General features: G+C 40.4%; 1 protein-coding gene across 1 annotated transcript in view; it reads right to left on the bottom strand.

Moving 5' to 3' along the window:
* Window positions 1-15,382: 15,382 nt before the first annotated feature.
* Window positions 15,383-17,687, bottom strand: part of adam15 (ADAM metallopeptidase domain 15) — a 168,254-nt gene continuing 165,949 nt past the window's right edge. Inside the window, exon 28 of the mRNA XM_080753863.1 lies at window positions 15,383-15,997. Coding sequence (XP_080609989.1) covers window positions 15,931-15,997 — 67 coding nt within the window. The 3' untranslated portion in view covers window positions 15,383-15,930. The remainder of the gene's footprint in view (window positions 15,998-17,687) is intronic.

Below are 17,687 nucleotides of genomic sequence, written 5' to 3' on the forward strand. Positions count from 1 at the left end.
CGACGTGCGTTGTAAACAAATCGCGGACATTACCGATGCGGGCGGGACCGGAGCGACGTACAGTAAGTAATAATATCTTTACTGTATATACAGTAAGATTGACAGTCCTCACCGTCAACGGCGCCATGGTATTAACCCTTTCAATGACGGTGAGCGCCGTCAACAGCAGCAGAACAGTTAAGAATTGAAAATGACTCATTATGAACTAGAAATCTATTTGAGTAAAAGTACTCAAAATAACAAGAGTACAAGTACTGTTAAAGTATCGAAAGTAAAAGTACGAAAGTACTCAAATTACAAAAGAGTAAAAGTACTCATAATACAAAAGAGTAAAAATAAGTATACAAAGTAAAAGTACTCAATTTGAATGAAGTGTACTAATTATTAAGTAAAAGAATATTTGAGTAAAGTACTCAAAATACCAAAGGGCACAAAGTATCAATAAAGTATCAAAAGTAAAAGTACTAGTTAAGAATTGAAAAGCGCTGATTATGAAGTAAAACCTATTTGAGTAAAAGTCCTCAAAATACCAAAGAGTAAAAGTTTAAAAGTTTAGCATTAGCATTTTTAGAATTAGCATTAGCATTTTTAGCATTAACATTTTTTGAATTAGCATTAGCATTATTAGAATTAGCTATTTTAGCATTAGCATTTTTAGCATTAGGACATTAGCATTAGCATTTTTAGCAGTAGCATTTAACTTTTTAGCATTAGCATTTTTAGCATTAGCGTTAGCATTTTTAGCGTTAGCATTTTTAGCATTAACATTTTTAGCATTAGCATTAACATTTTTAGCATTAGCATTTTTAGTGTTAGCATTTTTAGCATTAGCATTAAGATTTTTAGCATTAGCATTAGCATTTTTAGCATTAGCATTAGCATTTTTAGCATTAGAATTAGCATTTTTAGCATTAGCATTATCATTTTTAGTGTTAGCATTTTTAGCATTAACATTAACATTTTTAGCATTAGCATTTTTAGCATTAGCATTTTTAGCATTAGCATTTTTAGCATTAGAATTAGCATTAGCATTTTTGACCTTAGCATTAGCATTTTTAGCATTAACATTAGCATTAGCATTTTTAGCATTAGCATTTTTAGCATTAGCATTTTTAGCATTAGCATTAGCATTCAAATGACTCCACCCACATGTCTGTACGACAAACGGTTGACGAGATAACCCCAGATAAAGTTTCGGCCAATCAGAAGAGGGGGCAGGGCTAAGTTAAACCAATTAAGCTGAGGGACTCTGAAACAAGTCAAATGACTCCACCAATAAGTCTGTACGATAAACGGTTGACGAGATAAACCCAAATAAAGTTTCGGCCAATCAGAAGAGGGGGCTGGGCTAAGTTAAGCCAATTAAGCTGAAGGACTCTGAAACAAGTCAAATGACTCCACCCACAAGTATGTACGACAAACGGTTCAGTTAGATCTACAAATCATGGGGATGGGACTGGTTTTAGAATTAGATCTACAAATCATGTGGATGTGAATGGTTTTAGAATTAGATCTACAAATCATGTGGATGTGACAGGTGATAGATTTAGAGCTAGAAATTATGGTATGGAACTGCCGATGGAATTATTTCTACAAATCATGGGGATGGGATTGGTTTTAGAATTAGATCTACAAATCATGTGGATGTGACTGGTTTTAGAATTAGATCTACAAATCATGTGGATGAGACAGGTGATGGATTTAGAGCAACAAATTATGGTATGGAACTGCCGATTGAATTAGATCTACAAATCATGGGGATGGGACTGGTTTTAGAATTAGATCTACAAATCATGTGGATGTGACTGGTTTTAGAATTAGATCTACAAATCATGTGGATGAGACAGGTGATGGATTTAGAGCTACAAATTATGGTATGGAACTGCAGATTGAATTAGATCTACAAATCATGGGGATGGGACTGGTTTTAGAATTAGATCTACAAATCATGTGGATGTGACTGGTTTTAGAATTAGATCTACAAATCATGTGGATGTGACAGGTGATGGATTTAGAGCTACAAATTATGGTATGGAACTGCCGATGGAATTAGATCTACAAATCATTGGGATGAGACTGGTTTCAGAATTAGATCTACAAATCATGTGGATGTGACAGGTGATGGATTTAGAGCTACAAATTATGGTTTGGAACTGCCGATGGAATTAGATCTAAAAATCATTGGGATGGGACTGGTTTTAGAATTAGATCTACCAATCATGTGGAAGTGACTGTGTGTGTGTGTGTGTGTGTGTGTGTGTGTGTGTGTGTGTGTGTGTGTGTGTGTGTGTGTGTGTGTGTGTGTGTGTGTGCATACATGCCTGCGTGCGTCCATGTGTTCCCTGGAACACACTTTGAGAACCAGATAAATAGCCGATCTACAAGCTCACAAAGTTACACAGTGCAACTTATTGTGAGCTTGTAAATCACGTGAGACCACTGACTCTGAGCTGTAGAACTGTTTGTTCAAGATATGGGCCATATCCATTGGTTTGAATAGGGAGCGCAAGTGTACGAACTGATCGCTCTCCCGGAAACACGAAAAGTTGAAAACACATAGTCTTTGCTCGGGGAGTGGCTTTAGATATTGCTCTACGAACGTTGCGATTTTGATGTTAAAATGATCAATAATGTGCGCATGAGAGCAAGCTAGAAATGTTTGGGGGAAAATAAAAAATTTCCGAGAACCAGAAAAAAAAATAATTGAGGTGAATGGGGCGTCTGAGGCGCGACCCGGCACTCAGAGGGCCATAGATGAAATTCTGTAAGTCTCTGTTTTATTTTAGTCGCACTTTACGAAACACGACGAGCGTGGCTACAAACGTGCCAAAATACATGCATAAATTTTAAATATTTTGGCCGTGAGGACAATACATTCACAGAAAATCTGGGAACAAGAAAAAATCTCCTCTACTCTAGCCACACTCTAGGAATGGTTTTCCCGCCAAAAATTCCCCCAAAATACCCCAAACCACTCTACCTTTGGACTGCGATTGTGGAAGAACGGTATGACGTTTTCGAATACCGTTTGAACCATGAAGAAGTCCAAAAGCGTGTGAGCGTTTTTCAAGTTTGAATCGCGTTCCTACGTAAAAGTATGCCAGAGTAATGAGGCTATAAAGTTTTGTGAAAAAGTGAAAATTTTAAAGTCAGATCCCATTCATTCTCTATGGGATGAAAGATTTATGAATAAAGTTAAATATATCAAACAGTGTAAACTTTTAAAACATTTCTAAAACAGCAATGAACCTTCAAACCTCGCTGAACATTTCAAAGTTGGAACGAGGTTTTTATGTGAAAGTATGAAAGAGATATAAGAGCACAAAGAATGTGCGCCAGAAAAGTGGGCACTTTTCTACATAGACTCCCATTATAAGGAGGAAAAATAAAAGTTTAAAAGTTAAATATTTCCAAAAATATGAAATATTTTGAAAAGAAAAATATAAGCACACATCACTGTAGAAAGCTGAACATGTTGAAGTTGGAACGAAGTTTCTAGCACAAAGTGTGAGGGAGTTGAAAGCGGACGAAGAAAGTGGGGGGAACCTTGGAAGTATAAAGAATTTATATAAACTGGGGTACAACAAGGTGGACTCGCCTTCAGCGAGCCCACAATTAAGTGTTTTGCCATTGCATTGCATGGCAGGCACACTTAATTTTTATTATTAATAAGTAGTAGTAGTAGTATCATCATCATCATAGCCAATGGCTTGAGGCTTAGAAAATGTATTTTCCCAGCTGTTCTAAAACAGATGAGGACATTAAACTTAAAAAAATAAATTAAAAAATAAAAAGTAATGTTGCCTGTGCGTGCACAGTGACAATGACTCTATATACTATATTCTCTACTCCTTTGCACTTTTGTTTGAGACACTGGTGCTAAAAATGGTGCATAATGTATATGCACATTACCTAATATTTTTAATTCATTCAGTAGGAAAAAATAAATACATTTTATATTGCCAGCATCTACATAGTTGTTGTCATTTTTATTTTCTTGTTGTAGGAAGTCATTGGATTTTTGCGTTGGCGCCATTGATGTGGAAGACTTCAATGACATAAAAAACGCAACGTAAGCTGCAATGCATTGCATACATTTATATTTTGTCTTAATTTGTAGCTTGTCAAATTGTTCATTCTGAGTATTCTGTTGTCTGAGTAATATTTTTTTGAACATTTCCTTCCATAGCATTGACTGGGGGGAGGAGGAGGAAGAAGAAAACGACGAGTCTTGGTGTCTACTGGAGCCAGAGCCCGTAGAGAGTGAGGCAGAGTCTCCAGCATCATCTGACGAGGAGGACGATGTGTCCTCTGAGCCAGATGATAGCGACGATGAGGATTATGTTGCTCCCCTTCGTGTTCGGTAGGTTCCTATGCTGTCCCATAACTGTTCTCAGTGTAGTGATACTCTCAGTTACAGCTGTTCTTATATTTTTGTGTTTTATTGTTTGATTTCTCATGGCTGATTTCTTTCCTAAAGAACTGGCGGTGCTCTGAAGTCAGGTGTCGACATCATGGAGTTCGATACCATCACCATGGAGGAGACTGTCCATGATGTTGTACCTGGTGAAGAAGAGACGGATGAAGAAGAGTCGGAGGAAGAAGAGACTCTGGTGAAAGAAACTCCACTCCCAGACAAGATTCTGATCTCGAAGCCAGAAGAAATAATTGGCCATCCAGCATCCATAGCCTACCATGACTGTCTCAAACAACTGGCACAATGTCTCTGCTACCTGTTCACATGTGCACAGAAAAGGACCCTGAGACATGTGGGGCACTTGGACCTTTTGGAGTCAGTGTGATATCCCGAGGTACAGCAGCCATTGTTGAATGGGTACGTATTTCTAAATATAATCGTGAAATGCCCTTTTCTGTGTTGGGCACAGCAAATCCGGGAAAGGGACACAAAAATATCAATGACAAGTATTCTGCTTTCTATTCCATGTCTGTTTCTCAGACATGTCCATCTGGTCATATTGTCTGGAGTTGGTGTTCGCAGCCCAAGCTGAAGTTTGGAGTGAACGCTGGTGATTTCCTCCTGTCGTCCAATATCCTTCTCTCTGGCAACAACTACACGAAGGTACACCAAGACTCTTCTTTCTTTTTGGACTGCTTGACTGGTGTGTTAGTCACCAGCCAAGTGGGGGTGGCTCAGAGTAGATGACAGAGTACAGCATATTGCAATGGACCCAGTGTACAAGATGGTAGATACACTACACAGTTTCCAATTGTGAACATCGTTCACAATTGGAAACTGGTTACAACAAACCTAGCCTAACCCTCACCCCGACTCTATAATAACTATTATTTTGCACTTATACCTTTTGTCTTTTTTTTTAATCTAATGTGCTTTTCTGATAAATATCCACTGCATAGCACTGTGTTCTATCCGTCTGTCATTCAATGTTATGGGTTAAAGAGAAGTATCACAATGGACATACCTGAGTTTCCTTTTTTAGTTGTATCGATGAACTGTACTGTCATGAAACTGTACCTTTTCTTATGCAAAACCTCTACTAAATACATGTACTTCAATCCATCGATTCAGGTGGCTCTGCTGTTCAAATTCATGAACATGCAGATGGTCAACAGCACCACCTACTTCAAACTCCAGGACCAATATTGTGTTGACACAATCAAGGACTTCTGGAGTAAGAAGAGAGAGCAGATTGTTAACCGACTGCGCTCAAAAGACCGTGTTGTGGCCCTGGGTGAGACGCACACACACACAAACACACACACATGTAGTCGTAACCAAATGTATTGGTCAGGAGTGCTGCAGAATTCTGTAGTTCCATTTTTTTCTTTATATGTGTGTGTGTGTGTGTGTGTGTGTGTGTGTGTGTGTGTGTGTGTGTGTGTGTGTGTGTTTGTGTGTGTATAGAAGTGTATTGAAGGACCACAACAGCTTCACATGGTTTTGCAACTCAGAGTTTCATGCCATAGGACAATCATCAGGCATATATATATATATATAATTATTTGTTCAAATTACTATTCAAAGGTGATGGTCGGATGGACAGCCCGGGATTCTGCGCCCAGTATTGCTCATACACGGCAATGGAGAATGACACCAAAGAGATCATCTCTTTGGTTGGTGTGGACAAGAGGGAGACTAAGAGGAACTCGGTGATCATGGAAAAGGAAGGATTCATCCGGACCTTTGACATGATCCGACAAGAGATGAATCTTGTTGAAGTGTGCACAGATGCTCACTCACAAATCTCTGCCCTCTTCAGTAAGTGATCGTTTGGGTTTCATTACAGTTTGAGAGATTGGCCCAGCAATCCATGTACTGTACTGCTGACTACAGTAATTGATTTAATTGGGGAAAATTATTATGAAATATATACGTTTTACATGGGATGTACAGAGACCTTGGCGTTCTCCACACTTTGGACATCTGGCATGGGTCCAAAAATCTGGGGAAGAAGATACACGCAGTATGTTTATTAAATATTACGCGCGTGTGTGTGTGTGTGTGTGTGTGTGTGTGTGTGTGTGTGTGTGTGTGTGTGTGTGTGTGAGAGAGAGAGAGAGAACATACATTTGTTTCCCTTGTCTAGGAATACCTTGAAGAAACGACCATTACTGATGTATTTTATTTTTTCTGTGTGCAGGCAGGTCTGGAGAAGGGATGCTCCATTCTCCTTCAGTGGCAGAAGGACATCTGTAACCACTTCTGGTTTTGCTGTAAAACTGCATCTACCTATAATGAGTTCTTTGTAAGTTCTCTGAAAATCTTGGCCTTGGAATGTTTTAATCTACATCAATGTTGGTCTGTTACAGCTATTGTGTAATTTTATGTTTTAGGGGTATACTTTTATGTTTTCATTTGTGCTTGAGAAGACCGTAGCAGTAACCTTTCCTTTGTGCTTTTACATGTATAACTCAAGTAATGATGCCTTTCTGTTTTCCAGGACATGTGGAACGGACTTCTGCACCATGTCTCTGGGGTACACGAGTGGTTCTTCGGAGCCTGTCACCACATCCCCGACTACGTGGAAAGTGACAAGGAGAAGATCCCTCCAAACACCGTGGCCCATAACAGACTCAAAGAGATCGTGCTGAACAACCGGTTTCTGAAGGATGTTCACAAGTACCTGACTTTCAGGTAAAACGTCAACATAGACTTATTAAGTGTGCCTGCTATGCAATAGCAGAACACTTATTGTAATCCGCCATACTTAATGATAATGATCCCACAAATTTCGGCACGTAATAACTGCCGCACAATTTACGCCACCGCCGCAATATATACATCAAAACGTGCGGCTCGGCCGGGAATGGTGTGCTATTACTTTTCTTTCCGATCCGCGTTACCATTGCGACGTAATTCGCAAAAAACGACGCCCAAAAACCCCATTGACTTAGAATGGGGGAAACTTCAGCACGTAATAACTGCCGCACAATTTACGCCACCGCCGCAATATATACATCAAAACGTGCGGCTCGGCCGGGAATGGTGTGCTATTACTTTTCTTTCCGATCCGCGTTACCATTGCGACGTAATTCGCAGAAAACGACGCCCAAAAACTCCATTGACTTTGAATGGGGGACTCCGAAAAAAACCCAGAAACTTTGGCGCCAAATAACTCTGCCATACTTTTGCCTAGCAACGTCATTTAAAATGTAAAATGCTCACACAACTTTGGTCTTTTTCCGACCAATAGGGATGAGCTGTAATTGATTAAGCCCCGCCCCCTCTATAACAGGAAGTGCCCTTCACCAAACAGGAAGTGCCTCTATAATTCATGAACCGTTTGTCGTACAGACTCGCGGCTGGTGTCATACATTTTTTTTTCCTCAATTTTTTTTTTCTCAAAGATTTTTTTTTTCTCAAATTTTTTTTTCTCAAATTTTTTTTTCTCAAATTTTTTTTCTCAAAAATTTTTTTTTCTCAATTTTTTTTTCTCAAAATTTTTTTTTCTCAAATTTTTTTTTCTCAATTTTTTTTTCTCAAATATTTTTTTTTCTCAAATTTTTTTTTCTCAAAAAATTTTTTTTTCTCAATTTTTTTTTCTCAAATTTTTTTTTCTCAAAAAATTTTTTTTCTCAATTTTTTTTTTCTCAAAAAACTTTTTTTTCTCAAAAAACTTTTTTTTTTCTCAAAAAACTTTTTTTTTCTCACAAAACTGTCGTTAAAGTGCGACCCGTGATAACGGCCAAAAATGCGCCAAAACGCCACTAATTAGTCGAAATGGCTGACTTCCTGTTTGGTTTCTGATTGGCTGCTGGCCTTGTGACGTGGGTAGAGCTGCGAGGGCCCGGTCATCGCTGCTTGCAGCTTTAATTCATTAATCGTCCATGACCTTAATTGGGGCCTATTTCGCCAAACAGGAAGTGCCCCTCACCAAACAGGAAGTGACCCTTGATCTCGTGAACCGTTTGTCATACAGACACGCGGGTTGCGTCAAATGACAAGATTAAGAGTCCTTAAACTTAATTGGGGCCTATTTCGCCAAACAGGAAGTGCCCCTCACCAAACAGGAAGTGACCTGTTTTCTCGTGAACCGTTTGTCGTACAGACATGTGGGTGGTGTCATATGAAGAACAATAATGTTAAAGTTTATGCAAAAAAATGCTAATGTTAATAATGCTAATGCTAACACCAACCGCTACACAAGGTTGCACAGACTTAGCGAGCTGCAGGCACACTTAAAATTTCTTAGAAATTTTCTTTTCTAGTATTCAACTTACAATCTCCCTTATGCTATACATATTTGACAGTGATTCTGAAATGTTGTACTGCTGTGCCTTGAGTAGTGATGTACAAAGAAAATAGAAGGTTAAACAATGTGTTGTTTCTGCTGGACTCTCAGGTCGACCTCCGAATTGGAGAGTTTCCATAACCATCTTCTCATGTATTGCGCCAAGCGTTTCTGCTTCAGCCCTCCTGTGTACGAAGCTAGAAACCTGCTGGCAGCCTTGGACTACAACTACCATGTCCACAGGCCATACAAGTTGAAGGCGGATGGATCACCAGAGTATGTTGAAAGCACTTGTTCTCTAGGGCAGGGTTTCTCAAAGTTGGTGCCACAGAATACTTTAACAATTAGAATGGATCAATATTGACCCTCCATGATTATTAAAACAGACTTGAGTTGCACTGTACTTGATGAGTTATTTTTCCACCTACCCAAACTCTTCACCAAAATAGCAGATCTACAAGCTTACAATGTGACACATTATAGGGTAGTCCAGGAAGTGGAGTCTGTACCCCATGAAGGAGTTGAAGGACTACGGCTACATCTCTGAGCTACAGGCTGATATCCTGACCAGCAGACTGTCCTCCGGCCGAGGGATGAAACGGAAAACCACAAGAAGGTCAAATGACGCCCGCCAGCTCGGCCTTCTTAGTGGTGACGTACCCCCATCCAAACAGACGTTGTTGGACACACAAGTCAGCCGAGGACTTGGTACGCCTTCTAGACTATGCATTATAACACACATAGAGAGTGAGTTTCCATTCATAATAATTGAGAGGAGATTGAGCATTTTATTATATTACACTTGCAATGTGATTCGGAAGGCAACATTGTATTATTGTGTGTGTTACTTTAGCTAACTCCTGATGCGTGAAGGGTTAGGGCTAACAGGCCAGACAATGCAGAAGTAACAGACTCCTGGCAGAGAGAGACCCCTGGCCTTGTCTCTCAAGAGGCCAAACCACGCTGACGTCAAAGTGACTACTGGCCAATCACAACATGTCTTTTCAGGGACTTGTCAATTCAATTCAACAGAGCTTAGTTCCGATGTTGCACGGCTCAGCTGTTCTTAGATGCTGCTTTCGAAGTTTTGATTGTCTGGATATGGTCAAAACAAAACATGGTTGCCAGCTGATAAGCAGATTCTGTCAATGCATTTCAATGGGAATGGGGCAGATTCGTTTTAAGAAATCTGGCATTTGCGGATTTCTCCTAAAAATCTTTTCCATTCCCATTGAAATGCATTGTCCGAATCCGCTTATCAGCTGGCAACCATACTTTGATGTGACCGTGCCCTTACGGTCCATAGATAAGTAAATATTTCCCCCTAAAACAAGGTCTTCAACAGGGGGTCCTCTAAATCTGTGTGATAGAAACCTTTTTCCTTTTTTATATTAACCATTTGAACGCTAGTGTTCATATTCTGAGAAATGTTGCCAAAAATAGCATATCTACAAGCTCACAACGCCTGGCTATTTTTTGACAAAGAGGTTTGGTGTAGAGGGGGAAAAGAGCAGACTAAGTACTGAGTGACAGGTCAAGTAAGTTTATTAACTGTTGGCACACTTCAAGGGGTGAAATATCTGAAAACACACATTGTATGAATCCAAAATACACTGATGATTGTGCTGTTAAACGATGAAACTAATGGAATCTCTGAAAGGGTAGTGGGGTCCCTGCTTCATCTCTCTCTCTCAACTAAGGGGTCCTTGACCTGAAAACGTTGAAGACCCTGCCCTAGAATGCCCCAAACTTGGGAGAAACATTGACATGAATCCAAAATAGACTGATGATTGTGCTGTTAAACGATGAAACTATAATGGAATCTCTGAAAATGTAGTGGGGTCCCTGCTTCATCTTTCTCTCTCAACTATGTACGTAGGTTTCAAGGTATGAAACCTACGTACTGGCCGTCAGGCGATGGCCAGGCATCGCGAATTGTCCACACACAACAACTAAAAATAACCATGCGTTGGTTCGCTCCCAAAAAACCATAGCGCCACACAATAAACTGCCTGTATGCAGCAAATCTGAACTGCTTGTTGTCCTCTCCTGGCTCTTGAATGTCGACGTCAGCCCGAACGTCGTTCCAGATCCTCCTGACCAGTCTCAGATGAGGCGCCTGCATGCAGAGGATGTCAAAATCTGGCACGAGTGACACGCACGACCCAGGCTGCTGCATGCAGCACTTCTTCTCCAGCAAGGTCGGCATCTCCCTGCAGCGCTGACACACACACCAACTGGGTGGAGCTTGGCCAGGAGGATCTCCAGGCAGACTGTCACTGGGATCAGGCAGGTCAAACAGCAGGCTGGGCTCTTTATCAAGAGCCCTATGAAGAAGTAGCCGGATGTCACCCAGTGACATTCGGTCAATTCGTGCCTGAAAATAGACAAAGACAATATGAATAGAGAGACAATTCAATTATAACCAAAGTAACTTCATCAAAGTATAAATATTATGCATGCAATGGGCAAAAGAATATACAATAAATAAATGGTAGCTAGGGGCTCTTACACATTCAATTCCAAAAGTAATACTTTTTCCATACTAATTTCCAGACTGTTATTATAATGTACAACCTTACACACAAACTTGATTTATACTTCATCATTTGATAGTGTCCTGTAGCAAAGATAGCAGATCTGCAAGCTCACAGCTTGGGGATCTGTTATTTTTGCTATTTGTGAAAATATCTGACCAAATTATTCACCTAGCCTACCCTTTGGCCCACAATGGCTTGCTGCCTTAGCTGCTCCATCCTCTGGAAGTCCTCCTGGCTGAGACGGTCTGGTCCACTGCTCCTACAGATATTGGCCTACAATCACGCGAATTGGATGGCAAATCACAACCTCTGTCCCTGATTTCTCACATGCCCCTCTTCTAGCGCCACCATCAGACCGATTTTTGCAAAACACATTTTTCAACACTGCTCCTACAGATGTTGGCCTAAAATCACGCAAATTGGATTGCAAATCTCAACCTCCAAATCAGCAGATCTGTTGACTTTAGTTTGTTTTAACCTTGTAGATCGGCTGATTAGTTGATTTTTTTTTATCCAGGCCATGTTTTTTGCATGTGAACTGAATCTAACTGATGGCTTTGTTTGGTTTTCAGAAAAAACTACATTTCCCAGAATGCAGCAGCTAAGATGGCTGCTTGTTGGGTGTCGGCTGATTGAATCCACCTGAAGAACAGTTGAAGCAAAACACTGCTGGTTGCATGATGTAGAGAGGAGGATGTGTGCTGCTCTGTTAACCGGTAAGACTGTTTGCTTGTGTTTTGTATGGTCTCTTTTACCGTTTTACTGTGTTATTTTGGTCTATGGTTTACAGTGAGAATGTGTTTTATATTGCCAGGACTGTGCAGTTGTGGATGATTGCCTGTGTCCACTATTGTTTGGGAGTGTGGCCTCATCTTTCTTTAATGTAAGCATTTAACTAAATAAAGGTGACTATTATTGCGACTGTTAGGTCGCAGTTACTATCAAAACCTCCACCGGCTGGCAGTCTGTCCGTGTGACATCACACTTTTGCCCTACTCATATCTCTGCCATCGTTGCCCCTATCCATGCCAAACTTTGCACACACTCCTTGGCAGCCTGATTTCTCACATTGCCCTCCAGCGCCACCATGAGGCCGATTCTTGCAAAACATATTTTTGAACAATGCTCCTACAGATTTTGGCCTAAAATCACGCAAATTGATTGTCAAATCACAACCTCTGTCCCTGATTTCTCACATGCCCCTCTTATAGCAGCACCATCAGACCGATTTTTGCAAAACACATTTTTCAACACTGCTCCTACAGATTTTTCCCTAAAAACACGCAAAGCGGTACACAGTATCTCAAGTCATTTTATCAACATGAATTTCCCATGTTACCTCCTGATTGGCTACGATTGCCTTCTAAAGTTTGTGTATGCGACCTGACGGTCACTTATCTCCCAATTAGGGAGTCTTACTGGTAATATGCATGTGCAACGGTTAACAAGGAAAGGGGTTGACATATATTCTGTAGTCCATGATTCCGTGTAACTACGTGGTTAATCTGTAATATGTATTACTGTCATTGTTCTAGCAGCTACTGGTGGAGCCAGGGGCCTATGGTGCTAGTCCAATTTCATTCTCAATCAGTTTGATTTGTCAGCACCTGGCCGCAACACAGCTTCTCCGAGTCAGGCAATCCAAATGTTTTTGCTCTTAACCACCGAGCTCTGCTTCACTGTGTAGCTGGCTCTCGAAGGGACTCTTCCATCGAGCAGTAAGCAAAACTCCACTATGTTCTCCTGTCGCACATTTGCTCTGTATTTTGCCACATTGCTAATGGTGGTTCTATCTGTTCCCATTGTAGGCAAATTAGGAGCTGCATCTGAATCTTGGAAGAGAAATGGCATGTGTTAATGGAAGCAACGGCATACTGTGAAACATGTGTTTCGAATGTAACCCCTGTTTGTTAAGTTCTGGAAAGAAGCATATTTTGAGTTAAAAGCCCCGGTTTTGGGAAGAACTTTATTTCATGTTTTAGGGGAACGCCCCATTGAATAAAACAACGCTTATTGCGTTTTCACCTTGAGAACTGTTTCCGTGTGCTGGTTTGGGTTCAGACTTCACAATACTTAATGTTTAAAAATATTGTTTAAAAACTTTATTTGAAGACGTTTACTACTTGAATTATTTGAAAACATTGTGATTTAAAAGACATGCCTGAAAATGGCTAGGTTGTTAACCCTCTGTTTTGAAGGTTTACAACCTGATGACCAACTCTTCAACAAAGAAGACAACTAATGAAAAAGTTGGAAAATATAGATATTGAGTTAAAACCCTGAGGAGTTCTTTGGAACAATGTTATGTCTGTTGCATATAGTCTTTTGCATACATGTTGTGTAGAGGTCAATTTGTGCTTTTACCAATAACTATGCCGATTAGTGTAAAATCGGCAGAGTCTCTGTCATTTATAGCGCCACCAGAAGGCTGAAAACACATTCTTCGATATTACTCCTTCAGATTTTATCCGAAAATCACACAAATCAGTACACAGTATCTCTACAGTGATGTAATCATGACGGATTTGTCCGATATCATATTCTATCTAATTGGCTAACATTGAATTCCAAGGTTTGCAGGATTGCTCCTTTTTGAACAAAATGTCTCAAACGCAGCCTGCTATTTGTGTGAGATTTTGCACACACATTCCCACTAGGCCAAGGAACAGATGCCACCCTTCTCACATTGGCCTGTTATAGCACCACCAGCGGGTCAATTTTTGCAAAACACATTTTTGGAACAAAATGCCTCAAATCCCGCATGCAGCGTCCGATTGCCGTGAAAGGCCCAAGAACACGTGGTACCCTTTTCACTTTGGCCTATTATAGTCACCACTAGGCCAAAAAAAAAAACACCTGACCTGCCGGAGACCTGTTCGGAAGAACACTGTTTCTAGTTTTGCTTTGATTTCTTTTTTGCTTTCCCTTGATGCTTTTTTGCTTTCCTGCTTTTTCTGCCTTGGCCACTTTATCGCTGCTTGCAGCTATATTTATTCGGCCCGAGCAAACACAGTGCGTGAGGACCCTATTGTATTTGCAAAGATTCTTCTTCTTCTTCCGCCGAATGAATCGCGTTTTTGAGGCGCCAAACGTACTCCAAAAGTTGCGCAACTTTGCAAGCACATCACAAGTGGCGAAAATTTAAAAAAATAAAAGGGGGCGTGGCCTAATGGCGCAACAGCGCCCCCTACAAAATTTCAACGCAACAGCCCCACTATACGGTTTCACCCACAAGTACGAAAATCGGTACACACCTGTATCATGTCCGGACTCACAAAAAAGTATCTTGGCGCCATGTCCGAAACCAAACAGGAAGTCAGCCATTTTGACTAATTAGTGGCGTTTTGGAGCATTTTTGGCCGTTTTCACGGGTCGCACTTTAACAACCTCCTCCTAGGGGGTTAATCGGATCAACATCAAATTCGCTCGGCATACTCAAGACACCTTAACGATGAAAAGTTGTGTGAATCGTGAGTTTTCGTAAAACGGCGTGCCCGTGGCGAAGCATCAAACTTCCTTCGCCAAACAGGAAGTGCCCTTCACCAAACAGGAAGTGCCTCTTTATCTCATCAACCGTTTGTCGTACAGACGTGTGGGTTGTGTCATATGACTTAATTAAGAGTCCTTAAGCAAAATTGGCGCTTCCTTCGCCAAACAGGAAGTGCCCTTCCCCAAACAGGAAGTGCCTCTTTATCTCATGAACCGCTTGTCGCACAGACGTGTGGTTGGCGTCAAATGACTTGATTAAGAGTCCTTAACCATAATTGGGGCCTATTTTGCCAAACAGGAAGTGCCCCTCACCAAACAGGAAGTGCCTCTTTATCTCATGAACCGTTTGTCGTACAGACGTGTGGGCGGCGTCATATGACTTGATTAAGAGTCCTTAACCATATTTGGCGGATATTTGTTAGACCTACCCCCACCCTGCGCTCATTGGAGGAGCCACCATTTCGGACGATAAACTGCAGATTCATTACATAACACCAGACCAGAGAAACAGTCAACTCAAGAGATTGGGTGGGTCTATGGGCTGGAGCCAGGCAAGGGAAAGTGTCAACATAGTATGATGACAATGTATTCAGGGTAATACGACTTGCTTTTATTCATGGTAATAAGGCATGCTTTTGCAGGGTAATAAGGCATGTTTTTATTTGGGGTAATAAGGCATGTTGTGTTGTGAGCCACCATGTGACACATGTGACATTGGGCTGGAAAAGGGTTCAAATTAACGTTTGTTTTGTTCCAATGCAAGTCCTCAGTCCTTACGCAATATCTCTTTCAGTCAGTAAATGATGTATTAAGGTCCTTATGCAAAGTGTGTCACACAGTAAATGATGTTTAAGGTGCTTTTGCAATGACTGTCACACAGTGAATAATGTATAAGGTCCCTGCAATGTCTGTCTCAGTAAATGGGTAATCAATCCACCAGCAGTCAGTATGGCCTGGATGACAATGTCGCAGGTTCAATTTCCACACTGGTCAACATGTCCATCAAACAGTGTCCGTCCAAACCTGCTTGTTTTGCTGCAGTGCAGACGTTTGACCACAAGAGGTCACTGCAGTGCAACAGTTAACTGTTTCTTTTCTTCAATGTCTCTTTAAAAGTTGACTATTTTCTGAAGAGCAGATTAGTCGCTTTTCAGTACTTCCTGTAACCCAGAATGCCACAGGGTGAAAGGTCAAAGGTGAGGCGAGGTGTTGGGTTTCTTGAGGTGGGGGGGTCGTGAGGGAGGAAGAGGAGGTCGCCTGGAGGAAACACAACGAAGAAGGGTTTTTAAATCCAATAATTCATTTATTTATTTAGCGTTATTAAAACATATATCAATAGAATCATTATTGTTTCTTATATACAGACCGATTACTTATTGGAATCAAGAGTAATACATTACATTACACTTTTGCCCCCCACCAGGAAAAAAAAGTGTATAGCCTACGGTACGTATAAGATGCACAACAACACAATCTGTTTAGCCAGCTCTTTTTAGAACTCTTTTTATGTTTTTAAATAATAATCATAAGAGTCAACAATCAGCCAAAACATTTGTAGGCCTCCTTCAGTTTGCAGTGGAGCAAAATGTGTATTTTAGTAGTGTTGTTTAAGTTTAGACACTTATTTGGTATTTAAATTATGCTACACCAAAACAAAACACTAGTTTTGTATTTGAATTTTGCACTAGGTTGCAACAGTGCCTACTAAAGTAAGGTAAGGTAAGGTAAGGTAAGGTAAACTTTATTGTCCACAAGGGAAATCTTTCTTGGGCTTTCACCCCTGCTGCAGCCACACATTAAACATCAATGAAAAAGACAATAGAAATACATACAGGGGGGACACAACATTACACAGTGCACAAAAAGGTAGTTGATCTAATGTCACACTCAATGCTGTTTCAGAGCCTCTTTCAACATTTTAGTTGACGCTGGTACAAAGGATTTTTTAAACCTAACATAGTTCCATGTAGGTTCACTATACCTTCTGCCAGAGGGTCTACAAGTACAAATGTTGTCAGTTTATTATGAACACCACGATGCCCTGCTTTAATGGATAAGCTTGGACTTAAGTTAGAGCCTGTATGACACGCCAACAACAGCTAAATCAAGTTAGCTAGTAGCTAATATTTTTGATGATGTCAAGTAAACCCATGTTACCCGTAAATCCCCTTATAGTAACCCGGGCTCTTATTTGTCTCAACAGTAGCGGGCACCAGGCTTTTATTGAAAGGAGGCGTGTATAAGAAGGAAGGCCTTTATTCCTATTTTTCAAAAGAAGAATGAATAAATCAACATTTTGTGTCAGTTTGAACCCTACTGGGTTCATTTATTGAAACCACTGTATTAAAGCACTGTATTAAATGAACAGTTCAGTCTTGGCTGTGCCTCCATTGTAGAGCAAACATGATTATGGCAAAACCTATAATCACTATGGGTCCATAATATTAAGATCAGTTACTTAAAACATTTGTTTAGTGTAGAATTATGTATTTAATATTGTGTAGTAATACAAGACAATGTATCTCAAAACATTTGCATGTCATACAGTTGAATTGTTGCAAATTAAATAAATCTGAATTAAAAAATAAAATAAAATAAACAAATATTGAACACCTAATAAAAGGTAATATGTCTTGAGTTACATAATTGCACATTCATGGCCTAATTTTATTATTAATATTAGGCCTGTGATTCTTTTTTGGGGAAGTCGCTTTTATTTTATAACACACACACACACACACAGACACACACACACACACACACACACACACACACACACACGCGCGCACACAGCTGGTGTCAATCTAGGCTACAGGCTAGCGCTAGACTCTCTGACGTGTGGAACTGTGGATTCTAGTTTGGTTCATTTCAGCAGCAATTTAGCAAAGCTTGGTTACAGGTAAGCTATTTTCTTCCTTCTTACTTGTCTTGAGACGGGGGATGGGGG

Source organism: Nannobrachium achirus (assembly GCF_963921795.1).
Source record: "Nannobrachium achirus genome assembly, chromosome: 2".
In the NCBI taxonomy this organism is placed as follows: Eukaryota; Metazoa; Chordata; class Actinopteri; order Myctophiformes; family Myctophidae; genus Nannobrachium; species Nannobrachium achirus.